Source organism: Rhinolophus ferrumequinum, chromosome 12, assembly GCF_004115265.2.
Source record: "Rhinolophus ferrumequinum isolate MPI-CBG mRhiFer1 chromosome 12, mRhiFer1_v1.p, whole genome shotgun sequence".
Lineage (NCBI taxonomy): Eukaryota > Metazoa > Chordata > Mammalia > Chiroptera > Rhinolophidae > Rhinolophus > Rhinolophus ferrumequinum.
Genome location: NC_046295.1, coordinates 20,436,680 through 20,455,544, shown reverse-complemented (window position 1 = coordinate 20,455,544; position 18,865 = coordinate 20,436,680). Strand labels below are relative to the sequence as shown.

Here is an 18,865-nt window from a genome sequence, read left to right as displayed (position 1 = left end):
ACATGAGTTAAGGCGAGGTAGAAAATACAGTGAGTGCTAGCAGACAAAATGTTGGCTTAAGTGAGACCCACATTGCCTCCTGGGTCAGGAGGTGACACAAGCTTGAATCTGACTTTCCTAGGATGTTGTCTCCCCTCTGCCACACACTGGGGTGCCGTTAGGACCCTTTGCAGCTGCCCTGACTTCTCTTCCTCTTCACAGGTGGATGGTGACCTCCTGGTCCGCCTGTACCCGGAGCTGTGGGGGAGGCATCCAGACCCGCCGGGTGACCTGCCAGAAGCTGAAAGCCTCTGGGATCTCCACTCCTGTCTCCAATGACATGTGCACACAACTCGCCAAACGGCCAGTGGACACCCAGGCTTGTAACCAACAGCTCTGTGTGGAGTGGGCCTTCTCCAGCTGGGGCCAGGTGAGAGGGTTTAATTTGAAAGGTAAATCTAAAGGTGCTGACCCTGATACAACAGGAAGTCAAGTGCCTAGTATGTGATCTAGCCTAGAAAATGTCCCTTGTGCACTTGAGGAAAATGTGTCATCTGCAGTTTTTGGATGACATGCTCTATAAATATCTATTAAGTCAAACTGGTATAATGTGGCATTTAAGGCCATTATATTCTTAATATTCTATCTAGATGATATGTCCACTGAAGTAAGTGGAGTAGTAAAGTCACCAATTATTATTGAATTATTGTTAATTTCTGCCTTTATGCCCATTAATATTTGCTTTACAATTCTGGGTGCTCCTATGTTGGGTGCATAGGTATTTGTAATTGTTACGTCCTCTTTAAAACTATGTAATGTGGCTCTGTCTCTTTTTATATTCTTTGTTTTAAAGTGTATTTTATCTAACATGAGTATTGCTACCCAGCTTTCCTTTCATTTCTATTTGCATGGGATGTCTTTTTCCATCCCTTCACTTTTAGTCTGTGTCTTTCAATCTAGAGAGAGTCTCTTGTAGGCAGCATACAGATATGTCATTTTTTTAATCCATTCTGCTACCCTGTGTCTTTTGATTGGAGTTTTTAGTCCATTTATATTTAAAGTGATTGTTGATAGGTATATGCTTTTCGCCATTTTGTAAATTGATTTTTGGTTGTTTTTGTTCTTCTCTATTCCTTCTGCTCTTGATCTCTTTGTTTTGATTGGATCCCTTCTCTTCATTTTTTGTTTATTTTTTCTATGTTTTTGGTTTGTGGTTACCATGCGTGAGTGTATATATAGATATAGATATAGATATAGATATAGATATAGATATAGATATAGATATTGATAGATATATGTATACAGATAGATAGATATCCATCCATCTATATCTATAGCCATCTATTTTAAGATGATAGACATTTAAGTTCAGTCACATTCTAAAAGCACTACATTTTTACTCCCCCCTCCACTCTTTATGTTTTTGACATCACGTTTTCTATCTGTTTTTGTATCCCAATTATTTATTGTATTTATAGTTAATTTAGCTATTATTGTCTTTTAACCTTCCTATTAGTTTTTTAAGTGGTTGATTTGCTGTGAATATTGTATATTTGCCTTTACCAGTGAGATTTTTTTCTTTCCTATATTTTCTTATTTCTGATTATGGCTTTTTCTTTTCTGTATAGAGAAGACCCTTTGACATCTCTTGAAAGGCCAGTTTAGTGGTTGTGAACTCCTTTAGTTTTTGCTTGTCTGGGAAACTCTTTATCCTTCAATTCTGAATGATGACCTTGCTGGATATAGAATTCTAGGTTGTAGATTCCTTTCTTTCAGCACTTTAAATATTTCCTGCTACTCCCTTCTGGCCTATACAGTTGCTTCTGAGAAATTAGCTGATAGCCTTATGAAGATTCCCTTGTATGTGGCTTGTTCTTTCATTCTTGCTACATTTAAGATAGTCTCTTTATCCTTAACTTTTGCCATTTTAATTACAATATGTCTTGGTATGGGTCTCTTGGGTTTGTCTTATTTGGAACTCTGTGCTTCCTGGACTTGGATGTCTGTTCACTTCCCCAAATAAGGAAAATTTTCATCCATGATTTTTTCAAATATTCTTTCTGCCCCTTTCTTTCTCTCTTCTTTTTTTGGAATCCCTATAATGCAAATGTTAGGATGCTTGATGTTATCCCAGAGATCTCTTATCCTCATTTTTTTTAATTCTTTTTTTCATTTTGCTCTTCTGATCGGTGATTTCCACTGTTCTGTCTTCCAGGTCACTACTCCATTCCTCTGTATTAACTAATCTGCCGCCAATTCCTTCTAATGTATTCTTCATTTCAGTTATTGTATTCTTCATCTCTGATTTATTACATTTACTATCTCTTTGTTGAAGTGCTCTCTGAGTTCCTCTATTCTACTCTCAAGTTTTGTGAGCATCGTTATAACCATTTCTTTGAATTCTTTATCAGGCAAATTACTTTTTTCCATGACATTAGGGTTTTTTCCCTGGAGTTATTCTTGTTCCTTCATTTGGGACATATTCTTCTGTATCTGTTTGAGTTTCTGTATTTTAGTTGGATGGAATAGCTATTTCTCCCAGTCTTGAAAAAGTGGTCTCTGTGTAGACTGTATGTCAAGTAGTTTTGGCGGGCCAGTTGTAGTTGCAGCAGGTGCATTCCGTGCCTGCTGTGTCACCTGACCGGGAGGAGCAGGTTCCAGTTAGGATAGCCTGGTATGTAGGTGCTTCTTTGCCCCCCTAATCCAGGTGGAGCTGCCTGGTGTAGATGAGCTTCTCAGTGCACACTTGGTGTGCTGTCTCGCTTTGTCTGTTGTCAGAGCAGAGTCTGGGTGGGGCTGCTCTGCATGCTTGCCTCTCAAGTGCCCTACTAGCTCCACCCTTCCTCTGGGTGGGTAACCTTTTGTGTGCGCACACATACTTTGCTAGTTCTGCACCCTCTCTACATGTGCACATAGCATCACCCACATGTGGATACCATAAAGTTTTGCTAACTCTGCACTTGTTCTGATGAAGCAGTCTACATGCACATTCAGCAGCGCCCCACTATCTCTGCACTCTCTCCAGGAGGGGTGGCACCACGTGAGCCCACAGTAGTGCCCTACTATCTCCACACTTTCTCTGGACAGGGTAGCCCTGCTGGCAGGTACCACAGTGTTTTTTCTAGCCCCACATTAAGCATCACCTGCCATACCTGCTATATCAATCTCTAGGTAGAAGAGCCTCTTGTGTGTTCATGCTATGGTTCTCTCCTGTTTCTGCTGGATCTAGCTCTAAGAGGGGTGGCTGGGGAGGAGCTACAGCCCCCTGCAGGTCAGCCGCCAGAGAACCTGGATTGCGCTACCCCCATTATCCACCTGCAGGGGAAACATCAACAATGGCTGTCACCAGTTCCCCAGTCCTGGGTGGTTCCTTTAGCTTCCAGAGAGCATTCTCAGTTCCCCAACCTTCTCTGTGCAGTCTCTCTCTCATGCTTGTTGTACAAAAGCTGTTCAGTTGGCTCACAGCTGTCTTTAAGAAGGAATTGCTCTAAATATAGGTGTACATTCTATGTGTTCTTGGGCAGGGGCGAACTCAGCATCCACCTACACCACCGTCTTGGATCCGCTAGAATGTTTTAGAATGCGTGTACTGTGTTCAAACCTATTGGAAACCTACTGAGCATTTAAGAGCTGCCTACCAGGACTAATAATCAGCTGGTACCCACCAACTGTGAGGGAACAGCTACTGTGGTTTGCTGTAGGCTGGAGCTACTTGACAGGATGACCTCTCTGATTGGTCAGGCATACTTTCTAATTGGTTGATGTCTGAACCATACCATTAAACTTAGCCAGCTGGGATACCCCCAAAAGACTACAGGTCTCTTAATTCTGTGTGTAATTGTATGAACTGATGTGACTGAATGCTTTTGGGCAGTTAGCAACTCAATACTTGTTAGAACGGGCCATCTACATATTGCTGCATTCATGTCCCTCCATCCCCACCCCGGGGTATGTTCTTTGGAAAACAACCATTTGGAATTTCCTATCTAGGTAATACACTGTGGCCATCTCTAATGAAGAGCAAATGTTATTTGGGGGAAATGTGGCACTTTGGGGCGGGGGAGGAATTCACTTGTAATGCATAAGCCATTTCAGTCCCAGGTGAGTTAGGGGATAATGCTCAATATTGGCCAATCAACACATTTGGCTGGAGGCTTCTTTTTGGCACCTCCACCAACCCCCACTTATTTCCAGTGACCTAATGTATGTGCTTCATAATGAAAGAGGCATGAGCTCCCTCTTGCCTCCACGCCTGGGGGATATCATCTTTCTCTTACCTGGAAAAGCCCACTTCTGATAGCTCTCATTCAGCCCAAGGCAGCTCTGCTTTTAGGCCCTCAACTTATTGGCAGTTTGTGAAATTACAATTGGGAACAGATCTGGCTACACATGGGAGATGTTTCTGCATTGTATCACGGAGGTCACTCAAGGGGACATACAGTGCACATTGATCATTCTCGGTAATTATTTTACCTAAAGAGAAAAATAGGTCTTTCCCGTCAAACACTCTCACCCCCTTCTCATTTCTTTAAAAACCCTCTAGGCAAGTATGTCTCAAGCTTTAATGTGAATCACCTGTGGATCTTGTTAAAAATGCTAATTCTGATATGGCAGGTCTGGAGTAGAGCTTTGAATGCTGAGATTTTTTTTTTTTTATTGAGGTATAATTGACATGTAACATATTAGTTTCAGGTGTACAACATAATGATTCAATATTTGTATACATTGTGAAATGATCACCATAATAAGTCTAGTTAACATCTGTCACCATAGTTAGAAAAAACTTTTTCTCTTCTGATGAGAACTTCTAAGATCTACTCTTAGCAATTTTGGAATATTCAATACAGTATTATTAACTATAGTGACCATGCTGTACTTCTATCTCCATGACTAATTTATTTTATAACTAAAAGTTTATACTTTTGACCTCCTTCACTGACTTTGCCCACCCCCTACACCCTGCCTCTGACAACCACCAATCTGGACACTGTAACTATTTTGTTTTTCAGGGTTTATTTATTTTTTCTTAGATTCCACATGTAAGTGAGATCATGCAGTAGTTGTTCTTCTCTGTCTGATTTATTTCACTTAGCATAATTCCCTGAAGGTCCATACTTGTTGTCACAAATGGCAAGATGTCATTCTTTTTTATGGCTGAGTAATATTCCTCTGTGTGTGTGTGTGTGTGTGTGTGTGTGTGTGTGTGTCCCATTTTCATTATCCATTAATCAACTGATGGAAACTTAGCTTGTTTACATACCGTGGCTACTGTGAATGATGCTGCAACAAACATGGGGCTGCACAGATCTTTTGAGTTAGTGTTTCAGTTTTTCAGATAAATACCCAGAGGTCGAATTGCTGGATCATAAAGTAGTTCTAGTTTTTTAGGAACCTCCATACTGTTCTCCCGTAGTGGCTGCACCAATTTACATTCCCAACAAGAGTGCACAAGGGTTCTCTTTCCTCCACATCCTCACCAACACTTTTGTCTTTTTGATAATATCCATTCTAACAGTATTGGTGATGTCTCATTGTGGATTTGATTTGCATTTCCCTAATGATTAGTGATGATGAGGTCTGGCAATGTTATACTTGTTGGCCATGTAAGTCTTCTTTGGAAAAATTTCTATTCAGAACGTCTACCCCTTTTAAATTGGATTGTTTGGGTTTTTGCTATTAGTTATATGAGTTCTTTATATTTTTTGTATATTAATCCCTTATCAGATATACAATTTGCAATTGTTTTCGCTATTTAATAGGTTGCCTTTTTGGAGTTTTTTTTAATGGTGTCTTATGGTATGCAGAAGTTCTTTAGTTTTATATTGTCCTACTTGTTTATTTTTGCTTCTGTTGCCCTTGCTTTTGGTGTCAGAATCAAAAAATCATTTCCAAAACCAGTGTTAAGTTGCTTACTGCCTATGTTTCTTCTGGGAGTTTTATGGTTTCAGATCTTACTTTCAAGTTTTTTTATCCATTTTGAGTTTAATTTTGGTCTTAGGGTGTTAAGTTAGTGGTCCAGTTCCATTCTTTTGCATGTAGCCGTCCTAGAACATTTATTGAAGAGACTGTCATTCCCCATTGTTTGTTCTTGGCTTCTCTGTTGTAAATTAATTGACCATATATACAGGGATTTATTTCTGGGCTCTCTCTTCTGTTCCATTGATCTATGTGTCTGTTTTTATGCCAGTACCATAATGTTTTGGTTACTATAGCTTTTGTAATACAGTTTGAAATTAGGGAGTGTGATACCTCCAGCTTTTTTGTTCTTCTCTGGCTATTTGGGACCTTTTTAAAGTTCCATACAAATTTTAGGATTGTTTGTACTATTTCCTTGAAAAATGCTGTTGGAATTTTGATAGGGATTGCATTGAATCTGTCCGATTGCCTTGTATAGTATGGACATTTTATTTTAACAATATATTAATTCTTCAAATCTATGAACATGGAATATCTTTCCATTTATTTGTGTTTTCATTCATGTCTTATAGATTTCAGTGTATCAGGTCTTTCATTGTCTTCATTAATTTATTCCCAGGTGTTTTGTGGGGTTTTTTTTGATGCAGTTGTAACTAGGGTTATTTCAATTTCTCTTGCTGATAGTTTGTTATTAGTACATAGAAATACAACATATTTTTATATATTGATTTTGTATCCTTCAACTTTACTGAATTCATTTACTCTGATGGTTTTTTCGTGAAGTCTTTAGGGTTCTCTCTATATAAAAATTATCTACAAAGAGTGAGTTTTACTTCTACCTCTCCAATTTGAATGTCTTTTATTTCTCATTCCAGCCTCATTGGTCTAGCTAGGACTTCCAATAATACCAGGGTGCCAAAAAAATGTATACATATGACTTGTATTCATCTTTTGTTATCGGTATATAGTATTACAATTTTAATAGTTTTTTCCTTTCTTAAAATGTGTATACATTTTTTGGATACCCTCTGTATGTTGAATAAAAGTGGTGACGGGGGCATCCTTGTCTAAGAGGAAAAGCTTTCAGTTTTTCACTATTGAGTATGATGTTAGCTATGGGCTTGTCATATATGGCCTTTATGATGTTTCCTCTACACCCACTTTGTTGAGAGTTTTTATCATGAATGGATGTTGAATTTCGTAACTTTTTCAATTGAGATGATTATATGATTTTATCCTTCACTTGGTTAATGTGCTATATATCTCATTGATAGTTATGTGGATGTTTAAAAAGCCATCCTTGCATCCCTGGAATAATTCCCACTTGCTTATAATGTATGATCCTTTTAATGTATTGTTGAATTAGTTTCCTAATATTTTATTGAGGAGTTAGTTTTGCATCTATATTCATCAGGGATATTGACCTATAATTTTCTCTTATCTGTGTCCTTATCTGGTTTTGCTATCAGGGTAATGCTGGACTCATGAGTTTGGAAGTGTTTGAGAAGGATCGGTATTAATTCTTTTAAAAGCTGGTAGAATTCACCAGAGAAGCCATCTGGTCCTGTACTTTTGTTTGTTGAGAAGTTTTGAATTACTGATTCAATCTCCTTACTAGTAATCAGTCTTTTCAGATTTTCTATTCATAATTCAGTCTTGGTAGGCTGTATGTTTCTAGGAATTTATATCTTCTAGGTTGTCCAATTTGTTGGACTATAATTGTTCATAGTAATCTTTTATGAGCCTTTGTATTTCTTTGGTATCAATTGTAACATCTCCTCTTTCATTTCTGATTTTATTTATTTGATCACTCTTTTTTTCTTCATAGTCTAGCTAAAGATTTGTCAGCTTTGTATCTCTTTTCAAAGAACCAGCTCTTTGTTTTATAGATCTTTCCTATTGCCTTTTTAGTCTCCATTTCATTTATTTCTGCTCTGATCTTTGTTATTTCCTTCTTCCTGCTAACTTTGGGCTTTGTTTGTTTTTTCCTAGTTCACTGAGTTGTAAAGTTAGTTCATTTATTTTAGATTTTTCTTGTTTCCTAATGTAGGCATTTATTGCTATGAACTCTGCCTTTGCTACCCCCATAAGTTTTAGTATGTTGTATTTCCATTTTCATTTAGATCCCTTTCTCTTTATATATATTTTTGTACCTATTATAGGTGTTTGATTTGTGGTAACCATGAGGCTTAGACATATAACATAACAAGTTAGTGCTTTAGAATGAAATCAACATTTTTATTCTTCCCACACACACACATTTTTTACATCTTTTTATCTTATGTATCCCTTAAACTAATTGTTGTTATAGTTACTACTTTTGTCTTTTTACACCTTCATACTATATTTAGGACTGATTAATCCACTACCCTTTTCTATACTTAAAATTACCACTGAGATTTATACTTCCAATATATTATTTATTACTATTCGCACCCTTTCTTTTCACCTTAAAAAAGTCCCTTAACATTTTTGTAAGGCTGGTTTAGTGATGACTCTTTCAGCTTTTGCTTGTATGGAAAAACTCCTTCAATCTTGAATGATAACTTTGTCGGGTATACTTAGAAAAAGTTTCTCCTTTCAACACTTTGAATATATTGTACCCCGCCTTTCTGTCCTGCAAAGTTTCTTCTGATAAATCTGATCATTTTATAGTGTTTGCCTTGTACGTAACAAGTTGTTTTTCTCTTATTGCTTTTAAGATTCTCTCCATGTCTTTAACTTTTGACATTTTAATTGAAATGTGCCTTGGTAATGGGTCTCCTTGATTTCACCTTCTTGAGAACTCCCGGGGCTTCCTAGATGTCTATTTCCTTCCCCAGGATAGGAAAGTTTTCAGCCCCTTTCTCTCTCTCTCCTCCTTCTGGGACCTCCTATAATGCAATTGTTGGACCGCATGATGTTGTCTCATGAGTTCCTTCAGCTATCTTCACTTTTTTTCATCCTGCCTTCTGCATTTAATCTGTTGTTGAACCCGTCTAGCGTATTTTTCAGTTCTGTATTGTATTCTTCAACCCTGTAACTTCTGTTTGGTACTTTATTACATTTTCTGTCTCTTTGTTGCATTCATCCATCCTGAATTTCCAGGTGCTTTCAGGTGATTCCAGTGCTACTAGTCCAAGGATCATATTTCAAATAGTAGCAAGGCTTGAGGCATTACAGGGAACTGCTTGATCTCACAAGCCTGTTGATATGTTTCTTGGTTGGTGGTATCACTGGATGTGCTTCAAACTATATGTCTCCCAATCCTCTACCTTCCACTCCTATGGGAATGAAATGGTAATAGTTTCTGACAAGAAAATCCTTTTGGAATAGTGTCATACAGATATACCAGGTTTCCCAAAAATAAGCCCTACCCTGAAAATAAGCCCCAGTTAAGATCGTCCGCCAGACAGACACATTTAGTACATTATGACGATGTTCCAGAAGATGACATGACTGTTATGTGAATAAATGTAGATTTTTGTACATGAAAAAATAAGACATCCCGGAAAATAAGCCCTAATGAAGCAAAAATCAATATAAGACTCGGTCTTATTTTCGGGGAAATACAGTATATTCCTTTATCTGCCTACCTATTAGAAATCTATGAAAACCATGCTGATTTTAGTCTAAGACCACTTTCTCGGCTCTAATAACCTGGTTTTATATAATAATTCAACCTTCTTTTAATCTAACATACATTTTATGAGGCACCTGTCTTGGGTGGGGGGAAGGAATGAAGGCAAAGCAGCCCCAGATATTTGCGAGAGAATTCATTGAGAGGTAGAAATAGAAATGTGGCCGTAAAACAGGTGCCAGATCATGACGAGTCTTATATGCTGTACAAGGAGTTTGGATTTTATTATGAATGCCATTTTGTTGGAGGCAAGGTGTGGGGGGGGGGAGCACCTAGAAAGATATTAAACAGGAATATCATAATCAGAGTTACACTTTAAAAATATTATTCTGTCAGCAGTACAGTAATTGAATTTAGAAGGTACAAGATGGAGAACAAGAAGCCTCATCTAGGTGAGAAATTTGCTGGTCAGAAACGAAAGCACTGGGCAGTGGAGAAGAGATACTATGACAGTGTGATTCACATGGCTGCAGTTATCCCTCGAATATCAGTGATAACAAGGAAGGAGCTAAGCTGGTTCTTGGGTTCATACACTGAACAACTACGTAGGAATACAGAAAAAAAGAGGATTAATTCGGAAAACAAAAAATTGTTTGGGACATATTTAGTATGAGATGTTTGTGAAATATCCAAGTAGACATGTTCGGTAAGCAGTTAGATGTATATATCTGGGACTAAAAGAGAACCATGCTAAACACTATCTGAAAGCCATCAGCAGACCAAAAATAATCCAATTTTAAAATAAGCAGAGGACCTGAACAGACATTTCTCCAAAGGAAATATACAAATGGCCAACAGACATGTGAAAAAAAATGCTCAATATCAATAATCATCAGGGAAATGCAAATCAAAACCACCATGCGATCACCTCATACCTGTCAGAATGGCCATCATCAATAATCAACAAACAGCAAGTGTTGGCAAGGATGTGGAGAAAAAGGAACCCCTGTGCACTGTTGGTGGGATTGCAAATTGGTGCAGCCACTATGAAAAACAGTATGGAAGGTCCTCAAAAAATTAAAAGGGAAATTAGAAGATACCTTAGGGCAAGTGAAAACATGGGATGCAGAGAAAGCAATACTACGAAGAAAATGTACAGTTGTAAACACCTACATTAAAAAAAGAAAGATCTCAAAATCAACAACCTAACTTTATCCCTTAAGCAATTAAAAAGAAAGAGCAAACTAAACCCAAAGCTAGCAGGAAGAAATAGTGTGGAGATAAGTAAAATAAAAAGAAGAGAAGCAGTAGAGAAAAATCAATGAAACAAAACGTCGGTTCTTCTAAAAGGTCTAAAATAAACTTTTAGCTACACTGACTAAAAAAAAAAGAGAGAGAGCAAAGACTCAAATTTTTAAAATCCGAAATGAAAGTGGTAACATTACTGATTTTACAGAAATTAAAAAAAGGATTATATGAGAGTATATGAACAATTATATACCAACAAACTGGATAACCTAGATGTAATGGACAAATTCCTAGAATCACACAATGCACCAAGACCAAATCATGAAAAACTAAAAAATATGAATATACCTATAACTAATAAGGAGATTGTTGAGCAGTCTTTGATTACTGATTCAAACAAAAGCCCTAGATCTGATAGCCTCACTGATTAATTCTACCCAATATATTAAGAAAAATTTATGCCAATCCTTCTCTAACTCTTCCTAAAAATTGAAATGAAGGGAACCCTAATAATTGCTAATTCATTCTATGAGGCCAGCATTACCCTGATACCAATGCCAGACAAAGAAACTACAAGAAATGAAAACTAAAGACCAATATTCCCTTCTAAATACTGATGCAGAAATCTTCAACAAATACTAGCAAACCAAATTTAGCAGCATATTAAAGGATTATACACCACAAACAAGTAGGATTTATTCTTGGAATGTACAAATGGTTCAACATATGAAAATCAATCACTGTAACATACTACATTGGCAGAATGAAGGGGGAAATAAACACATGGTCGTCATGCGTCTCAAGTGATGCAGAAATACCATTTGGCAAAATTCAACACCCTTCCATGATTTAAAAAAAAAAAAAAAAAAAAAAAACCCTCAACAAACTAAGAAAAGAAAGAAATCACCTCAAAATAATAAAGACCATATATGAAAATCCACAGCTAACAACATACTCAATGGTGAAGACGGAAAACTTTTCCCCTAAGAAGAAGAACAAGACAAGGATGCAATGTCCACTACTACTTCCATTAAACATAGTATTGGAAGAGCATTGAGCAAGAAAAAGAAAAGTCAAGCCAACCAAATTGGACAGGAAGAAGTAGAATTATCTCTGTTCGCAGATTACATGATTTCATATATAAAAGCCCTAAAAATCCTAGTAACAACAACAACAAAAATCTTAGAGCTGATAAACAAATTCAACAAAATTACAGGATATAAAATCAATGCATAAAAAAATCAATTGCATTAGGTAATGGAAACCTGTCTGAACCCTGCACGGGGCTCCCTTCCATCAGCCTCATGTTGTAGCAGCTTCCCTAGGCCCCAGCCGGCCCAGCCCGGCCTGGTGCAAGCCAGCGCGGCCACCCCTAGGAAGGCAGCGTGGGGCACGGCAGTGCTGCAGAGGGCCTGGCCCTGTTTCTTCCGGCCTGACGTTCTGGTCCCGGCCCTTGGGGAAGGCCCACCGTGCCAGATGGGATCTCTGGTGGCATGGAGAGAAATCTGGAAGCAGACACCAGAGAATTACCAAATTCGACTCCTCTGGGAGTGGATTACCGGCCTCTCAGTTTGTAAATCACGCGGTTCTGTAATGTTTTGTGTTTGTTTACAACCAGCGTGTTTGATTTTGTAATTTAAAAAAGTAATTATAGAGGATTTCTATTATTAAAGAGCCTGGCTTGGGAAAAAAAAAATCAATTGCATTTCTTTCTATATACAAATGATGAACAATCTGAAAAGAAATGTAAACAACTCAATTTATAATAGCACCAAAAATAAAACTTAGGAGTAAACTTAACCAAAGAGGCAAAAGACTTGTACACTGACAACTACAAAACACTGATAAAAGAAATTAAAGAAGACACAAATAAATGAAAAGACATCTTATGTCCATGGATGGAAAACAATGTTAAGATGTCAGTACTGCTCAAATTGATGTACAGATTCAATTCCTATCAAAATTCCAACAGCTTTTTGCAGAAATAGAAAAATCCATCCTATAATTCATATGGAATCTTAAGGAATCCCAAATGGCCAAAACAATCTTGAAAAAGCAGAACAAAGTTGCTAGTCTCATACTTCCTGATTTCAAAACTTACTAAAAAACTACAGTAATCAAAACAGTATAATGCTGGCATATAGAAATACATATAGACCAATGGAATGGAATAGAATAGAGAGCCCAGAAATAAACTCATGCATATATGGTCAAATAAAATGTGCCAAGATCATTCAATGGGGAAAAGACAGTCTTTTCAACAAATGGTGCTGGGAAAACTGTGTATCTACATGCAAGAGAATGAAGTTGGGACCTTACCTTATACCATATATAAAAATTAACACAAAATGGATCAAAAACTTAAACGTAAAAGTATAAAACTCTTAGCAGAAAACAAAGGGGGGAACTTTCATAATGTTGGATTTAGCAATGAATTCTTGGATATGACACTAAAAGCACAGGCAACAAAGAAAACATGGATAAACTGGACATCATCAAAATTACATTTTCTTCCATTGAAGGACACTATCAACAGAGTAAAAAAGGCAACATAGAGAATGGGAGAAAATACAGTTGACTCCTGAATAACACCAGGGTTAAGAGCACCCACCCCCATGCAGTCAAAAATGTGTATATAACTATTGACTCCCAAAAACTTAAGTTGTCCCTCAGTATTCACAGGGTATTGGTTCCAGGACTCCCTACAGATACCAAAATCCACAGAAGCTCGAGTCTCCTGTATAAAATGGTATAGATCAATGCATACATTTGGCCCTTCACATCCATAGACTCTCAACCACAGATCAAAAACAGTACAGGTATATATTGAAAAAAATCCATGTATAAATGGACCTGCACAGTTCAAACTTGTGTTGTTCCACGTTCAACTGTATTTGTAAATGATGAATCTGATAAAGGATTAATGTCCTAAATATATAGAGGAGAACTCCAACTTAAGAACAAAACACAAAGCCTTGAAAAGACATTTCTCCAAAGATGTACAAATGGCCAATATACAAATGAAAAGATGTTCAACATCACTAGTAATTAAGGAACTGCAAATCAAAACCACAATGAGATACCACTTATCCATTAGGATGATTATTATCAAGAAACAGAAAATAAGTATTGGCAAAGATGTGGAGAAATTAGAACCCTTGCACTGTTGGTGGGAATGTAAAATGGTACAACTGCTGTGGAAAATAGTATGGCGGTTCCTCAAAAAATTAAACACAGAATTACCTTATGAGCCAGCAATTCCACTTCTGGGTATATATTCAAAAGAATTGAAAGCAGAAACTTGAACAGATACCTGTACACTAATGTTCATGGCGGCATTATTCACAATAGCCAAAAAATGGAAACAACCCACATGTCCATTGGTGGATGCATAAACAAAATGTGGTATATACTTACAATGATGTATTATACAGCCTTAAAAAAAAAAAGAAAGAAAGAAAGAAATTCTATATATACTGAAGCATGGATGAACCTTGAAAATATAAATTGAAGTGAAAGAAGCCAGACACCAAAGGACAATACTGTATGTTCCACTTAAATAAGGTACTTAGCCAGACAAAAATTAATATAAGACCCGGTCTTATTTTACTATGATATAAGACTGGGTATAATATAATAATATCATATCATATATAATAGTGGGTCTTATATTAATTTTTGCTCCAAAAGATGCATTAGAGCTGATTGTCTGGCTAGGTCTTATTTTCGGGGAAAGACGTTACCTAAAGTAGTTAAAGTCATAGAAACAAAAAATAGTGGTTACCAGGGACTGGAAGAAAGGGGTAATGGGAAGTTATTGTGTAATGGGTACAGAATTTAGTTAAGGATGATGACAAATTCTAGAGATGAACAGTGGTGATGGTGTACCACAGTATGAATGTACTTAATGCCACAGAATTATACACATAAAAATCGTTAAACTGGTAAATTTTAACAAATTATGTATGTGTGTTTCATCACATTCAAAAAAATCTCCCACTTGTTGGTGTCAAGGGGCATTTTTACATTTTCCCTAACCCTCCTGTGTCTTTGTAAACAATAGTATCACACTGGATCCTTCAGAGCCCATCTCTTTATCTTCTGAGTTCACACCTTCCAGCATCACTTGATCAGACAAACAGATGAGACTGACAAGACTTTGGTATACTCCGCTATAGCAGGAGGACCAGTAACTGGCATTGGGCATAGTTGCCTGACCTAGGATGACTACTTTTACCCTAAATCCTTCTCTTTCAGTGGTTCTTAACCTTTGAGATCCTTTGAGCATCTGATAAAAGCTAGAGCCTCTTGCTAGAAATAGGTCAAAAAACATAAGATGTGTGCTTATAATTTTAAGGGTTAACAGCTCTCTGTGGACCACTAGGGAGTCCAAAGACCTCCAAGTTAAGGACTTTTGCTCTAAAGTGACCTCTAGGGATATCTGTCTTCTTACCCAAATGGCAGATGTCGGCAAAGAGCCTGCTGCCTTTGTATATTACAGACATCGTTATTATCAAGGGTATTTACTGTGATAGAGTCTGGCTCTGCCAACTGCAGGAAAAGCTTAACAATCTCTATGAGCACATACCAAGAGAATGTAAGCAGGGACTAACTGTACATACCTAAGTCTAGTTTTGTTCACACACGTCACCTTTCTCTGCTTCCCAGTGCAATGGGCCTTGCATTGGGCCCCGCCTAGCTGTACAACACAGACAAGTCTTCTGCCAGACGAGGGATGGTATCACCTTACCTTCAGAGCAGTGCAGTGCCCTCCCGAGGTAAGAGAAAACCATGGACCTCCTTTCCCCAGCTCCTGTGTCAATAGCACAGAAAGATGGCAATGAGTGAATGCTTCTCAGCCAATCTCCCACAGTCCCAGGGGTCACAAGCCCTGCCCTTTCACCTCCATTATCCCCAGGCCACCGGCCTCCTCAGAGGTAGAAGGCTCAGTGGTGGCCTTGCGCTTGCCAAATGGGCCAGGCTGGGCTTTCCTCTCTTGAAGATGAAGAGTATATAGGGTGTTGTTCCTCTGAGGGAAGCTGATACCATAAGAGACTAGCCCCAGGGCAGGCAGGAGGTAAGGTCTACAAAGTGGCCACCAGAGCCACCAGATCTCAAGGGCTCTGCCAGCCCCTCACTCATGTTGTCCTCCCTCTAGAAGTTATGCTGAGATGAGGGCCCTTATCCCTGGGTCTCTATCGTTCCTAGCCAGCCCCCATTTCCTGTCATACCTTCCTGTAGACGTCCCCTGGGGTGAGGGCTCACCACACCCACCCGAGGCCCCAGCCCCTGAGACTGGCTCCAGGCTCGGCCTCCGCCCGTCCCCACCCTAAGTAGAGCTTATTCTCCGGTCCCAGTGATGCAGACATTGAAAAAATGAGTAGACAGAGGCCCAGGGAGAGGAAGTGGCCTTCTGAAATCTTATAGCCATTCAGTAACAGAGCAGAGATCAGAACCCAGCTCTGTTTCCCTGAAAATAAGATCTAGCCGGACCATCAGCTCTAATGTGTCTTTTGGAGCAAAAATTAATGTAAGACCCAGTATATTATATTATATTATATTATATATTATTATATATTATATTATATTATATTATATTATATTATACTATAATATACTATACTATATTATATTATATTAATATATATTATATTATATATCCAGTTTTATAGTAAAATAAGACTGGGTCTTATATTAATTTTTGCTCCAAAAGATGCATTAGAGCTGACTGTCCAGCTGGGTCTTACTTTCGGGAAAACCTGGTAGCACTGGAAGTTCTTGAGTTGCCCAACATTCTTGGGTTTGCAGCATTGTTTTTACACCTGCCCCCCGAACCGGTCCCCACAAAGGCAGACGCTCACCTAACCCTGCCACGCTCCTCCTGCAGGCCCGTGAGCACTCAGAACTGCTGGTCAGAAGCCTGCAGCGTACACTGGAGGGTCAGCCTGTGGACCCTGTGCACAGCGACCTGCGGCAACTATGGCTTCCAATCCCGGCGTGTGGAGTGCGTGCATGCCCGCACCAGCAAGGCAGTGCCTGAGCACCTGTGCTCCTGGGGGCCCCGGCCCGCCAACTGGCAGCGCTGCAACATCACCCCATGTGAAAACAGTATGTTCCAACCCCAAAGGGCCTTCTGCAAGTTCCCCACAGGGCACCGGGTGCAGAGGGCCATCAGAGCACAGGGCATCAGATCAGGTTTCCCGAGGACTGTGAGCTGGGGCTGGAGCTAGGTATTTTCAGAGGGGTTCCTGGGTACAGGCAGGCAAGCAAAGATGTGTGCAAGGATGTGTGTATACATATTTGGGCCACAAAAGATGGTGGGGTGTGCCCTCAGGGCTCCATCCTAGCCCTGAGAGAGCCAGGTGCTGTTGGCCAAGTGCTGGATGAAATCAGCCTCCAGCTCACCTGCAGTCATTGGGCTGGTGCCCACAGGGGCAACTAAACAGTGGCTCCTGGGGGCCAGGCTACTGCAGAGAAAGCACTGCTCACACTTAAGCAGCACACAGAGTGCCATCCGCTCAGTTGGCCCTGCACCCGTCATGATAAAAGGACCTGCTCACTGCCACCCTCCCCACCTCCAGCCCCACGGGCACCAACTGGACTGGGCAGGAGCCCCTGCCCTTGGGCTCTACATTCTTTCACTCCATCCCCCCTCAGGTCTGAGCCCCCTCTGACCAACACCAGCCTTTGTATACCAGTTGGGTGCGAATCTAGTTTTCCTTCCTCTGGACCCAAAACAAATCGAGGCGCTTCCCCACAGGGAAGAAGACAAAGCATGAGGCAAAGAACAGGAAATTTGAAAATGTTGCAGTGCCGTTCTCCCCAACAGAGAGGGCCTCACTGAGCATCAGATTCCCACTACTGAGGCAGATGCCCTAGAGGCAAATTGTCCCCCATTGCTTTCTCAACCCTGCAGGGGAACGATCTTTGTCCTCCTGTGTGGTGCTGACCCATCTTTGAGGCAGGAGCTCCCCACACTCAGTACCAATGTTGAGTGAAAGTAGTTCAGACTCACTGTCAATCACAGATGTCCACAACCCAAGTCAGCCGCAGTACTGGAGAAGCATGTAGTTGGAGCCAGCACTGAACTAGAACGCCATGGTGCTCTGGTAAGGCCTGGTAGGGGGAAGGAGTAGAAGGGCTTAGGTGGGGAATACAAGGAAACAGAGCTTCCCAGGGAAAGGCAGGTTCATGTTCCGGAGGATGAGGCCATCAACCAGGGCCTCACATCATGCTACCTCGAAGTGGAGCAGAATGTGGTCCTTTAGGGAACCATGTCAAGGGGAACAGTCACTGACTAAAACACCACGGGAAAGGCAAGCTTGCTAGGAGTTGAGACGGTCCTGAGGAGAGGAAGACGACAAGCACCCTCAGGAAGGAAAGGTCCTAGCAGAGCAGGACCAGGGCTGGGCCCTAGCATTCGGCCAGCAGCTGCAGCCTGTTGGTAGCCTGGGGTGCAAGTGGCTGAGCTCCACCAGAGCAAGGCCCGCCCAGAGGTGGTGGACAGCAGTGGCCCCTCCGGCACAGGAGGCCGGTGCCCAAGACGGACCCCAGGAAGCACCTAGTTGGCCACAGCCGTTAGCCTGTGTTTCACGTTTCCTTTCTGTCCCCCTCCCCCACCCTGTTCCTCCTTTCCCAGTGGAGTGCAGAGATACCACCAGGTACTGCGAGAAGGTGAAACAGCTGAAACTCTGCCAACTCAGCCAGTTCAAGTCTCGCTGCTGTGGAACTTGTGGCAAAGCGTGAAGACAGGGCACAGGGAAGAACTCTACCCTGGCCGCACAAAGGACTCACGCAACCGCCTTGGACAGAACTTAAGCTTTCTTTGGTTTATTTATTTCCCCATCCCACCCCAACCACACACACACACACCCCCTCCAGCCAACCCCCTTCCACTCCCCCCAGACATGAGGACCTCAGCATGTCTTCTCTTTCGGTTAGATGGAGGACAGAATGTTGGGCAAGGACAAGGACGGAAGTCTAAAGGAGGTTGCAGAGCAGACCAGGCCAGACAGCAGGAGCTCCCTTGCAGAGCCCCTTCCCCACAAATCTGGGTCCCAAGGAGACCTAGAAAGAGGCAGGCACAGCCCCTGGGGACAGCAGGGAGCCAGAGCTCCCAGCAGGCGGGAGGGCAGGTTCCCAGACAGTTTGTAAAGCATTGGT

The 18,865-nt window shown here is 40.4% G+C and overlaps 1 protein-coding gene across 3 annotated transcripts in view; it reads left to right on the top strand.

Moving 5' to 3' along the window:
• The window catches only part of ADAMTSL1 (ADAMTS like 1), an 887,009-nt gene extending 868,401 nt beyond the window's left edge, over window positions 1-18,608 (top strand). For all 3 annotated transcript variants that reach the window (XM_033123965.1, XM_033123964.1, XM_033123966.1), the window contains 4 exons: window positions 202-409; window positions 15,371-15,480; window positions 16,590-16,810; window positions 18,342-18,608. In XM_033123965.1, coding sequence (XP_032979856.1) covers window positions 202-409; window positions 15,371-15,480; window positions 16,590-16,810; window positions 18,342-18,448 — 646 coding nt within the window. In that variant the 3' untranslated portion in view covers window positions 18,449-18,608. The remainder of the gene's footprint in view (window positions 1-201; window positions 410-15,370; window positions 15,481-16,589; window positions 16,811-18,341) is intronic.
• Window positions 18,609-18,865: the final 257 nt, after the last annotated feature.